Source organism: Eucalyptus grandis, chromosome 8 (assembly GCF_016545825.1).
Source record: "Eucalyptus grandis isolate ANBG69807.140 chromosome 8, ASM1654582v1, whole genome shotgun sequence".
In the NCBI taxonomy this organism is placed as follows: Eukaryota; Viridiplantae; Streptophyta; class Magnoliopsida; order Myrtales; family Myrtaceae; genus Eucalyptus; species Eucalyptus grandis.
The window spans coordinates 47,617,881-47,630,521 of NC_052619.1; the positions used below are offsets into that span (position 1 = coordinate 47,617,881).

A 12,641-nucleotide genomic window follows, 5' to 3' on the forward strand; every position below is an offset into this window, starting at 1 on the left:
AATTTCAGAAATACAACGTCAGTGAATAATTCACCTCATAAATAGTGTACACTTTGCGCATAAGATCATCCACGACTCGTGCAATTGGCATCACAGACTTTCTTTTTCTTTTTCTACCGAAATTCCTGATTATTAATTGGAAACCTCTAGCAACTCTTTGGGATCTTCCTTTCTTTAAACGGAACGAACAGAGCTTTACTTGATCCAGAATGTGTGATGTATAAACCGGAAAAGGATGGATTGTTTTGTGAAAAAGACCAATCGCATTTCTACATGGCTTTAAATGGAGTACACTCAAAAGCCAACAAAAACGACCATACAGTCTGGTTCTTTGGCAAATATGGAAAGCCCGAAACCACTTTGTTTTTCAACAGAAAAAACCAGATCCAAAGCAGGTAGTGGATGAAGCTGTTGCGATGCAACGAAATCACAATCGGTAGCTCCCTCCGAAGAAGAAAACCAAAAATGCAGCAAGCCTCCGCCTCCATCAATGGCGGCCACCAAGCCAGGGGAACTCAAAATCAATATTGATGGAGCCTGCCTGCTTGGAACGAACGAAGGTGCAGTGGCAGGTGTTTGTCGTGATAGTTCTAGAAGGCTAATTGACGGTTTTGCGCAATCTATTAAGGCGTCTTCAGCGGCTCAAGCGGAGGCACAAGCCATGGTGGAAACCCTAAGGTACTTTTCCACACGAACTGAAGTACCACCTGAAGTGGAATCAGATCATTCTGATCTGATAAGCGCACTTATTTGCGGAGCACAGATCACCTGGGAAGTTCAAGGGCTCATCAAACAAGCCCACTCACTTCTCAAGGCTTTCGAACATATAAAGTTAGCCCATATTAAGAGGGTCTAATAGGATTGCTGACTGGATTATTAGAGCCCAGAGAAAAAACAAATTATCACAAAATTGGGTTATTCAACCACCTCCAGCTCTCTTAGAGCTTCTATGTTCTGAAGCAAACGAAGTGTATCCACCTACTTTTTCCCAGTAATGGAAGTCGTTTCCTTTTTCTGACCAAAAAAAAAACGTCTGGTTCTTGTTTCTTGTTTCTGTTGCTTCAGCAGTACATTGAGAAATCTTTGACAATCCCAATCGATCAAACAATGCTTGCTTCTTAAGGGCTACCCAAATCCAGCTTCAGTTCAATGAAAGGATTGTCCTCATCAAGTACGTGATAGCACCCCTTTCGAGCTGCAAAATTGAATTGCATGTAGTTATGAGCATTGCTCAAGTTATGGCACCAGTCAATCACCAGATTATATAATCAAACCATCTCTATGCAGCAAATGCACGAAAGGCAACTAATCGTACAGATGATCAAATCTCCCTGAGCTGCACAACTAGCCTATGCTGCCTGAACTCACACACCAGCATCGAATATGGACACGCATCTGAGTGTCTGACTTGTCTAACCTCAAAATCTGGGATATGAGGACTCAGCCGAAGAGGAGACAAGGGTATGGGGACTGGTCAAGCATTCAAGTCGATCATACATTACCTAGCTAGCTGATTAGCAATTAAATTAAACTCTCATTACAACCTAACAAAAATTATGGTCCCATCCAGCAAGGATATTTCGGGGCAAAAAAGGGGCCAAAAGAAGATGATGCTGGATAAAAGTGAAAGAAATGGTCATGTGAGATTGTTTCTGTGGTAGGTGGGAATGCCTCGCCTGTTCAACTACTCATTCTACTGATTTCATTCATGTCACATGTCCCAGGAAGATTTTCCAGACTTCCAAAACCGCCCAATATGCATCTGTGACTTTGGATAATTTTCAAGGATGTTCTTTACATACATTAAGATTGTGTGCATTTCAGAAAGCAACTTAAGCCTGATGTGATAAATGATGCTTCTGTCATATGTACAAACAGAGTTCGTGCTTCGCAAAGCTAGAAGTGACTTTGAGTGAAAAGCATACACGCTATTATTGACAAAACATAGAAACTCCCTAAAATACAGAAGCATCCCAAAATGTTCAACGGGACTAAATATAATAGAGAAATGTCAGGCTAGTCATTCAATATTGGAAAGAACAACTAAGGTTCATGGAAAAGCTACTGGAATTGCAAGTTTTATAGGGAGAAGCCAACTTCTAGCAGAAAGTCAAAGGGGTTAAAACTCAAGCAAATTTTTATTATATGCATTTCCAGAACCCACAGGTAATGGTATACTGAGAAACTATCTGCTAAATGCTAATATCATAAACATTCAATACCAATCTCAATCATAAGGCCACATGAGTCTACAGTAGGCTGGAGTCTGCTTGATTGATTCATTGAAAGGGCTGAGTCAGTGGGACCACAAAAAGTGCTGAAAGAAGTCATTTTGAACAGGCTGCAGAAGTGATAAATTTCTACAAAACACTCAAACAACTCCTTTTCTACAATAGCTTCAAAAAAATTCCTACAAACGAAACTTGCATTGAATAACATAAAGCATTTGGAAAGGCACAATTATATGGGAACCAAAACATGATACCTTGGAATGGTCCCTTGGCGCCGTAAGTCATATTCTGTAGCTTGTCTAAGAGCTCTTGCGAAGGCTTTAAATGTTGCCTCAATAATATGGTGTGAGTTTTTTCCAGCTAGCTGCCCTCAAACATTGAAATAATATTTTAGAATGAGCAAGCAAAAAAAAAAAAATAATAATAATAATTATACAACCATCTTGAGTATCATGAGAAAGTAGACATAACTTCAACTCTGTTTTACACACTAGTGGAGTAAATAAAGGACCACAATAAGGACAAATAATATTTACCTGCCTTATGTGAAGTGTCATGCCAGAAGTATTCACCAAAGACTGGAAAAAGTGCTCCACCAGCTGATACAAAAGATAATTCAATCAGAACTCATTAACATTGCACTAAATAGGGGTGAGCAGCGGTCTAGGGTCGACCCTGGACCGACCCTGGACCGGCCCAGCCCGCGGTCCGGTCCGGTTCCCAAGGGGACCTGGTCGGTCCTTGGTCCTGGAATTCCATGACCAACACTGTGCGGGTTGGTCCCCTGGTCCTAAGAATTTTGGGTCGGTCCAACCCCTGGACCAAATCTGTATATTATATTATATTATATTATATTATATTATTTATAATTCTTATATATATTCAAACCTAAGTAAAATGTTTGTTATATTATATTATATTGAGATGTTCTATCAATAACACTAATAGTAATTTCAATTTAAAACTTTTGTTGAGTATTAATTATGTGTTGTTTGTTTTGTTTTCAGGTGTTTAGAAGTTCAAGTGAATTAACAAGATGTTGAGTTATATATTCATGGTTTATATTAAGTATTTTGAACTTTTTATGGTTTAATTGTATTCTACTAATAAATTTTAGCTACACTTTGCTTTTCAATTTGTGTCAAATGGTAGAAGTTTTTGAAGAGTAGAGTAGTACCGTTGCGGTTGGTACGGTGATTTGCTAGTCAAGTGGTGTGAAGCTCATTTTTTGGTTAAGTGAACTCTACATGATCAAATGCAGGAAAACGCTTTTGCATATGTTGTTATGAATATTAAAGATAGATGATTACAAGAACTTTCAATCTTGTCCCATATCTCAATGAGCGGTTAGCGGAGTACGAAATTTCTATTATTGTGTTATTTTAAATTTGCTAAATATATATTGGTATTTATAGTTTAGTTGTACAATGCCGCATTGTCGATGGATGTGTAATTTGAATGTGTAGGTTTGCTTTTTATGGAGTATAAAAAGATAAGACGAAAAAAAATTATCGATCGGTCTCGGGTTGACCATAGGCCGAACCGGACCGAACCCATTGGGTCTGGGTCAGGTCCTTGGTCCCGTGCTCAATAGGGTCGGTCCTCGGTCCTAAAAAGTGAGGACCGACACCGCACTGTACGGGTTGGTCCTAGAGTTAGGGGGTGGCCCGGACCAACCCGGACCATGCTCACCCCTGCACTAAACATCCTATAAGCATAAGGAATAGAGAAAGAAGCAGAAATTCTATTAGATGCTGCATGAATTCATATATATGGAATCCTGGGAAGTAAAATTGGAGATACATGCATAATGCATACACAATTCCAACAAGATGATAGAATACCTGAGTGTCATATGTTCCAACCCTCTGTGTTGGTATTTGCAAATCAAAACTTAAATGTGGTCGGCCAGATAAATCCTGTACGTGAAAGATGGAGTACATCACTAAACTCAGAAAGAGGGAATTGAATGGATAAACATCTAGAATTGTGAGATTCTAGGCACGACCTTACAGTCAGCCAAGCTATATTATCCAGGAAAGTTTCAGAGATAACAAGAAGGCTGTTAGCATATGAATTAGTGTAGTGTAGGGAATCCATTGTTGTTGAATTCAGAACCCCATCCCATATCTTAGATCTGTAATCTCCCAGAATCTAAATCATAAGAAAGAATTGAATCTTGAGCAGCATCATTGGTTAGGATCTTTAGAGGTTTTTGACCTGATTAATTTGTAAGAGAAATATACTCAAGCTCCTCATGAATTAAATCATGCAGTCGAAATTTCTATGTGTTTCTATTATATATTATACTCCAAATCTAAGAACAATTTATCATGTGTAGACTGAGCTCAAAAGCAAGCTCAATCAAACTGATGTAAAGTACTTGTTAATTCAGTTGAGTTCAAGACACAAACTTTGTCAACTTGACTCAAATGTACTTCTATGTTATGTCCATTTCCACTTCCTTTGACGCAACTCATAAAGAGGCACAACTACAAGGCCCCATGAAAAGGTTTTATGGGGTGATCAGCAAATGATTATACAAACTACTTAATTTAGAAGCAATTTCAGTGTAGGTGGCTTGAACATGAAGTTTCTGTAGGTCATAATTCTTCTGAAAAGAAAAGCCTGTGGTGCTTAGGACTGATTAGTGCAACTTCAAATTTCAAACCCGTCCTTGCTTCATCTGATTCAACATCCATTTTTTCCTCATCTCATTCTCAGTAATGCATTACTAAAAGATACTTGTTAGCTGCATCTACCAAAATGACTTAATGGCCTAACTGTCAATTGATAAATGAAGTAGCTTCACCAGCGAATTTCTTTCCTAAGTCGAGTGGTGTGGTTAGTTGTCGACAAAAACCAGTTAGAAGACTCAAGAGTGATTGTACGGATACCAGTGCAACATGAATGAGTGCTTCATCCAGAGGAGCTGAAAAGTCACCGAACCGGTGTATCCCTTTTCTGTCACCAAGTGCTTGCAGCAAAGCCTACAGACCAGAGAAAAAAGAGCTTTATAGCAGGATCAGTGGAAACATGGGAATAGTTGGATTTCGCACTAAAAATGATATTCCAATTTTTACAAGTCAATACATTCATAAAAAAGGATCAGTGACAGTATAGCTAGACAAAAGGGGATAGTCAGAGGGGAACATCTCACAATCACATTCTCTAATATATTTATTAAGTACCACCTCCGTTAGATGATTCTTCTTCGGCAACAATAGAGCTAACCATGGAATTAAAGTCTGAGAAGGAGCAAATACTCACTGTTCCAATGGCAAGAGCAACATCTTCATTTGTGTGATGATCGTCAATGTGAATGTCACCAGTTGCCCTTACGTGAACATTGAACAGTCCATGCGAAGCAAGTTGCTGATACAAACAGACATGCACATTTTCAGTATAAATAAGTTCCAGCAACAGACACGAAGCATTTTAGGGAATCAACTCAGAAGGTAACACAGCTATGAGCAATGGCACTATAGTTCCAGCCAGTGCATGACTAACTCTATTACACCAACCGGAAGTATTGAAATGAGCACCACACAAATCAAAAGATAACAAAGTCGTCACTCTCCATCTCTTGCAATGAACAGTATAAATTGCATATAGCACACAAGAATTGATCGATCCCAAAAGCAGAACAAAGTGAAAGCCGACCCCATATACTACTCACATCCAACATGTGATCGAGAAAGGGAATGCCAGTGCTGCTATCGGCGACCCCCGTGCCGTCCAAGTTAATCTTCACAGCCACATTCGTCTCCTTCGTAACCCTTTTCACCTCCCCAATCCGGCTACCTGAGCACGTAACCGCACGCGCCATCAAAACCAAAGCACTCAATCGAGCTCGAATCCGACAATCTAGGAACTTTGCACAAACATACCGGTGCCGATCGCAGGCGCTGCCGGGGCAGGAGTTCCGTTGTTCTGGAGAGAGGAGGAGCACGAGACAACGGGACTCCGGGCGGGAGCGTCTTCCATGGAGCGGCGGCCCTTGCCGGAGAAGAGGCGGATACGAGAGGCGCCGCCGGAGAGGCTCACCGGAGAAACCCTAGCGACGGCCTTCGGTAGCTGAGCCGAGGGAGTGGGATTGCAGGAGGCGAGATGAGAAGGGAGGGAGAGCTCCATTCGCGCTGCGGTTCGCAGGCGAGCTCCCGGAGAAACGATGGCCAGAAGGGCGAAACGACGGGATGAAGGAGCCAAACGGCGCCCTTTTTTAGGTAGGAAGAGATTCGCCTCAATTTGCGACGGAGAAAAGATATTTTGGGCCACGGCGTTGACTTGGAAGTTTTGACATGACAAACGCTTGGCGTTTGGCACCGCGGAAATGTGTTGGCCAGGTGTCGGCTGAATATGGGCCCACTCGGCCCATCAAAGATCAAAGTGGTCATCGCAAATGCTAGTCCATGATCGATCATTGTCCATCTAGTTCAAAACTCATCCAAAAACTTATTTTTCTCAAAGTGATCGTTTGAAATAATTAATTAAGAAAAAATATTTTCATTATCGATAACAATTTATATTAAAAAAAATTTATAAATAATAAAAGATAGTTTTTTGTTTATCTGTTTTTGTTAGCAATACGAACAATTATTTTCGAAAAAATGTATTCGAAATTATTCATTTTTAAAGTGATTGTTTGAATGGAAGTGGATGTAGAATTCAAGAGGATGGGTGTTTTTGGAAAATTAATAACATTTTTTTTAAAGTAAACTATACAAGGATAAGGATACTTTATCCTTGAGGTGAACGTGTAAAGTGACCTCAAAAGGTAAAACTTAAGCATGTCTTTGGTATTTCCAAAAGCAAAAGGCACACATAACAAAAAAAAAAAAAAGGCACACATAACATAATAGCACAGTCCTAATGTTACTGTAAGTGAACCTTCACGACAGAGCAGGGTAATGAATTTTAAAAGGGCAACATTAAGATCAATACTACACATAAATTGCATTGGGAAGATGCCATTATTTTAAATAGTCAAATGTGAACATACCCTCGTTTGCATTAATTGGGAAATTGAAAGCTTGTACAATTCATACTTGACATTGACAATTTGCACCTGAGCTTAAAGATCCCCAGGCAAAGAGATGGCACAAGACATGGCTTAAAAAAAGAATGACCTTGACAATAACTTGAGTTGGAAGCATACACTCTCTACATAGAGAAGCAATCCTGCATAAGTGGGCAATTTTTATGTTAGACCACAAAAATAGCAAATAACTCTTTTCATTGTTTTATCTATTAAAGCCAATTGTTAAATCGACACGCTATTTATATAGATACACTATTTATATAGAGATTTACTATTTTAAGTGTTCGATCTTAAGTTTCACTAAACATCTTCACCTCAGCCTAAGAATATAAGGGGATGCCTCTTTAAATGTCTCTTTAATTTGGTCGTGGAAGAGAGTGAACCCAAGAATTAAAGTTTTTCTTCTTTGTTCTCTCCTTGGTGTTTTGCCCCAGCGTTTTCGAAAGGAAAAAGTTAATTTTTCACTAGAGAAAAGAAGGAAAACCAAAACTGTCCAAAATATGAGATTGATGCCTGTACCATTGACATAATTATTTAGATGGTAACTGAAAGCACTGAACCCAGTACACAGTAAGAAAACTCTCGTACAAAAGAAGATAGTTGAACATAGATATACTGATAAATCGGTTTGTCCTCACTACTTTTTTTATTTTTCAGGAATAAAATTAAAGAAAAACTCCACTTTTTTAACTTACCAATGTTCTTTAAAATTATTTACGGTCATTTACATTATCAGAACTTGGATAATACGAAGTACCAAAAAGATTCTTCACTGGAACCGACCAAAGTAAATTTATCAAGCCAAAAGAACAGGTTAGAAGAAAGGAGAAAGGAGAATGCTTCGGAACTATCTACATCCTAGCCTAATTCCGTCTAACATGATGCCATAGATGCAATTCACGGAAAACATGATCATCACAATAAAATAATAAATAAATTAAAAAATTCTTGATAGACTGCGTAACAAATGGAAAGGTACACACCTCGACTCATCTGTATTGGTCACAAAAGGCAGACAGCATTAGGAAGCCAGTGAAGGGCATTAGGCCACTTTTGGCAGCCAATCCTTGAAAAAAGTCTCGCATTCCACATTCGCTGGGGAAAGAGCATCAAGAGGCATAACAGTGATCTGGCAAAATCATGCATCAGTTATGCCCTATGCTAAAACCAAATGATTTCATTAGATAGAGCAGACTACATACAAATCCTTCCTTCAGAGATCGACGATCTGCATCATCAACTTGGGCTCCTCTCACCTAGAAATTTCAAACAGAAACACTATTAATTTAAGTCTTACAAGATCAACAAACTTCAAGTGTAAGAAGACTTTAGAGCATAAGGTAGATTTTATTTGGAAAAACACTATTTTCAACCAACCCAAAACATTTTTAATTTTAGACAAACAAAACCAACAAACTTAAAGTGTAAGAATACTTCAGAAAGCATCTTTATTTGAAAAAAAATTCTTTTCAACTGATACAGGACAAAACCATAATATGACAAACGCAACAGAATTCATGCAAGTGTTATTTGTTTTCATAGCCTGATATCAAAATTAAGCTGTGATCATTTATCAGAGATTCTGGCAAGAATAGTAAATCTTAAGATGTTATTAAAGGAAAAAACCAAGCATATTCATGAGTTACCCCGTTGAGATCATTGAACCAATCCAAAAAGCATAAATATGGCGAACACAAAAATACGAGGCATCAAAGTTAAGATTCTCACTCTCTTAAATAGAAGATGTTCCTGAGACATAGTTGTCGCCATTGTTGATAACATCTGCCTTCCATGCATGTCTGAGGTCATTGGTTCCCATCCCACCTGATTTGTGCTTCTACCCTGCTTAGTGAGCTTATAGCCCTTTTGTGGGCACATGAAATGGAGAATGTTACCACCTTGAGACAATGCTGACCAGGCAATGACTGTTTTAAGTTACCCAAAGGATAAATAAAAAGACGCAAAAGCTCAGAGAGAAGCACAAGATGCATCCGAACAGCTAAGGCATTTCATGTTTTCCCAAAAATGCAGCAGCCCCTTTACCTTATGATTTGCAACATCTGTCGGCAGATCTACATTCAAGAAACAGTTTCTGGGATAACTGCTCTTCTTGATCTCAGACAAAATCGAACCAATGATAGGTAAGCAAGCCTCAGCAGCAAGTGTGTAGTCTTGCACGCTGCTTATACCTCCAACCCTGGAATTCCAATACAAAATATTACTATGCAAGAGAAATGAAATTGTTTGCCAAAGGATGAATAGGAACTAAATGAGAGATGGCCTTGATAGAAACAATTAGTTTAACAGTATGCCCACCAATCATACGATATTGAAATAGATGGCACCCCATTGAAGAATGCCTCACGAGCACCAGCAACCGTGCCAGAATAGACACTGCAAAATCATGCTGCCAAAATTGTAAGAAAGGGCAAGGACTTCAGTGGATATAATAGTCACCTGTTGACTGCCAGGCGTCATTCTATTTGATAGTTCTTGTTTAGACGAATGCCTAGTTTCAAAAATCCTAATTCAAGAAAACGAGATACTTATACAATTATGTATCCTTTGAGAGGCTAGGCTGCCGAGCAATGTAAAATAATCACAACGTTTCTTTTTCCACTCAACCAATGACCACATATATGGACCTTAAACGTGGCCTGAAGAACGAAAAAGCTAAGATTTTAAAACTTCGTAGAAATATTACAGAAAGCTGCACTCTGCATCCTATTACGTAAAGAATGAGATACTTATGCATCCTGTCTTTTCAGAAACTTCATGTTGCATATTGTGAGTTTGTACATCGGATACAACTCATCATGCTCTTTCTATTACTTAGTATAAATAGTTGTGTTAATCTAAAAAAATATTTCAGACAACTGTCTAATACAACTGTTCAAGTAATGGTCACAATATGAATGTCTTGTTTATTGGCTCTGACACACAATTCATTTTTTGATGGTTGAAGAGTTGTAACCATTTCTTCCCAATTTTAAGATTAAGCAGTGATCTCATTTTTCTTTTCCAACTTTTTTGTTATTTATAAAACAAGGAGAGTCCATGTGACTCTGCTTCATTATTTTCCCAACTTGGGGATGAACGATAAGCAGGAACAAGATGAGTAACTTAGAAGGGAATATCTAGAATAAAATTGCATTAAGTACAAAACTGTGGAGACAAAGAAGGCAAAATTGCACTAACATGTTATATCCACAGTTGCTACCCATGTTAATACCACTGATTACCTGCACAGAGATAAGAGGAATGCATGAGACAGACAACATCAAAATCAAGTCGCGTAGCACAGAAAGAACAACAACAGGGCTCAATCAAACAAAGAGCAACTGCAACTTTCTCATGATGTGAATACACTTCAACAAAAGAGGTATAAATGACAGAACGTTAAGGGGCTCTGCGTGTGGTGCTTATCACCATATTGTTAGTGCTTTTTACCCACATTCCATCTGTTCATACAACAGAATGACTGAATCCGCAATTCAGAATCGCAAAATTTGTGACAAACTCTGTTGACAGGAGGCAAAGCGTTTCTTTCAAAGAGAGTTGATGGGCAGAAAAACTAGCCAAAACTAGATTTTTGTACTATAATTTGCTCATGCTCATTGATGCAGTTATGACTACCCGGTTAAAGCCTGAAAGTACCAGATCAGCAACCGAGGGGAAAAGTGCCTTAGAGATTCCCAATGAAGTACAATCTGCTGGTGTCCCTGCAAAATGCAAAGCCATTACTGGGAGAACATGGAATCCAACATAGGGCCTCTCCAACCTTGTTGGGAGTGTTTGTTGAAGGATCAAGGCTATTATTGCGTAGTTCTCTTTAAAGCTGATTAATGGTGATAAAATTTTCAAAAGAGGTTTGGCAAGAAGAACATCATACAATGTCAAGTGAACTATGGTATTTGCAAAAGTGATAGTTTATTCACATGTAAAATGTCGTTACCCCAAGATAGAAAACATCATCTATATGAAGTTAGGAAAAACAAAAGTATGCGAGAGTCTTCTGCAACATCGGCAATTCATCTAGGTGCTAATCCCAGATGCATCACTCTCCATCCTTTCATCTTGAATAAATAAACTAGCACTTTCGCAATAAGTAGCAAAAGTTTTGGTTTCTGTAATGAGATACAAAGCTTCCTAGGAGCTTCATACCTCAATTACAACAACTATAGTAAATTGAGAAAAGTAGGAATAAGGTTCAGCCTTCCCAATTTGGAAAGGAATAAAACTCTTCTCTTGCTTCTTCCAAACTAATTATCCTCACTTTCGCAAATATTCAATCTCTACCAGGACCATGTACATGTACATCATTTTCCTTCCTTTTCTTACAAAGTTACGTATCCAGGCCTCTCACAGAAAATTGCCTCATCCCTGTACACGTATAGCATAAGAAGCCACGAGCATTTCAAATCCTAAAGTAAGATTAAGGCACAGAAACAAAGAAAGGGACAAATCTTAATCTTGTAACAACACATTGCAAGCTGAAAATGATCACAAAAATTACAAACAAATAGGAAGTGTAAACCAACCCGCGACTGCAAATGCAATTGCTCCTTCGACGTTCACTCGCCTAGCCGCAAGAGGGTGACGCCACGTGATGCTGTGGCTAACAGCCGATCTTTCCCTGTCGATCACACAAATTAGAACGAGGAAAAGAAACTCAGCGAAAAAAAAAAAAAAAACAGCTCCACGAGTGAGATGGAGAAGGAATTCCAGCAGCGAATCGAAATCGTCAAATTCTAGAACAACTAACACGGTGATCTTAACAACATTCATAAAAAAAAAAAAAAAGACAAGTGAGCACGGAGATGAATTCACATGAGCATTGCAGGCTATACATTGCCGCACAACAGAATCCGAGAACCATAGAAGGTCGTGACTCGTACGATGGAGCTCCGCTGCGTCCCATGTATGCAAGCATGCGACGGCAGAAAGTGAAATAAAGTTGAGCAAACGACGTACGCGTCGGGAGCGCAGACTTGGACGTTGTAGCGGCCGGAGGAGACGAGGACGCGGACGAGGGACTGCAGGCCGGCGGCGTCGATACCGTCGTCGTTGGTGACCATGACGGTCGGCCGGTCGACGGAAGTCATCCTCCTCTTCGCGTTCGAGTGAGTAAAGAAAGCAGAGGACGTGACGCCGGTTGAGTCGGACTCTGATTGCTCTGCTTTTCGTCCATGGTGGTTTTCTTTTCTTTTTCTTTTTTTCATGGGTCAAAAGATTCGTCAACGGCGGTCTTTGTTTATTTTTTTGTGGTCAGAAGATTCGTCCAACGGTGGTTGGGTTTGGGTGGCGTTTTCGGGGAAGTGGTTTCACGGGATACGACGACGAGTCGTCCGGTGCGTTCGGGTCGGGCG

General features: G+C 39.4%; 2 protein-coding genes across 3 annotated transcripts; both read right to left on the bottom strand.

Moving 5' to 3' along the window:
- Positions 1-844: 844 nt before the first annotated feature.
- LOC104414819 (imidazoleglycerol-phosphate dehydratase 1, chloroplastic) lies at positions 845-6,461 on the bottom strand. The gene is made up of 8 exons (XM_010026004.3): positions 6,122-6,461; positions 5,911-6,035; positions 5,502-5,606; positions 5,129-5,221; positions 4,076-4,150; positions 2,768-2,830; positions 2,486-2,595; positions 845-1,195 (listed from the first exon to the last, which is right to left on the bottom strand). The coding sequence occupies exons 1-8, from the start codon at positions 6,363-6,365 to the stop codon at positions 1,168-1,170; spliced, it is 843 nt and encodes a 280-aa protein (XP_010024306.2). The 5' UTR covers positions 6,366-6,461; the 3' UTR covers positions 845-1,167.
- Positions 6,462-7,214: 753 nt separating this feature from the next.
- LOC104414818 (5'-nucleotidase SurE) lies at positions 7,215-12,436 on the bottom strand. 2 transcript variants are annotated; one of them, XM_039301130.1, is made up of 11 exons: positions 12,247-12,436; positions 11,814-11,908; positions 10,930-10,994; positions 10,471-10,514; positions 9,589-9,666; positions 9,316-9,469; positions 9,001-9,135; positions 8,475-8,528; positions 8,256-8,401; positions 7,387-7,412; positions 7,215-7,335 (listed from the first exon to the last, which is right to left on the bottom strand). In XM_039301130.1, exons 1-9 carry the CDS (start codon positions 12,375-12,377, stop codon positions 8,315-8,317), a joined length of 843 nt encoding a protein of 280 aa, XP_039157064.1. In that variant the 5' UTR covers positions 12,378-12,436; the 3' UTR covers positions 7,215-7,335; positions 7,387-7,412; positions 8,256-8,314. The 2 variants fall into 2 exon arrangements, with proteins under 2 accessions (XP_039157064.1, XP_010024305.2); XM_010026003.3 differs by having other exon boundaries at positions 7,215-7,412.
- Positions 12,437-12,641: the final 205 nt, after the last annotated feature.

What these genes read in the sequence shown, in the direction of transcription:
- LOC104414819 (XM_010026004.3), bottom strand. Translation starts at nt 6,365, where the DNA reads ATGGAGCTCTCCCTCCCTTCTCATCTCGCCTCCTGCAATCCCACTCCC. An exon ending in AGCGCCTGCGATCGGCACCG is followed by an intron (nt 6,036 to 6,121) that starts GTATGTTTGTGC and finishes TTACGTGCTCAG; the next exon opens with GTAGCCGGATTGGGGAGGTG. An exon ending in TTCTCGATCACATGTTGGAT is followed by an intron (nt 5,607 to 5,910) that starts GTGAGTAGTATA and finishes TGTTTGTATCAG; the next exon opens with CAACTTGCTTCGCATGGACT.
- LOC104414818 (XM_039301130.1), bottom strand. Translation starts at nt 12,377, where the DNA reads ATGACTTCCGTCGACCGGCCGACCGTCATGGTCACCAACGACGACGGT. An exon ending in CAGATGTTGCAAATCATAAG is followed by an intron (nt 9,136 to 9,315) that starts GTAAAGGGGCTG and finishes TGCCCACAAAAG; the next exon opens with GGCTATAAGCTCACTAAGCA. An exon ending in GATCTCTGAAGGAAGGATTT is followed by an intron (nt 8,402 to 8,474) that starts GTATGTAGTCTG and finishes TGATTTTGCCAG; the next exon opens with ATCACTGTTATGCCTCTTGA.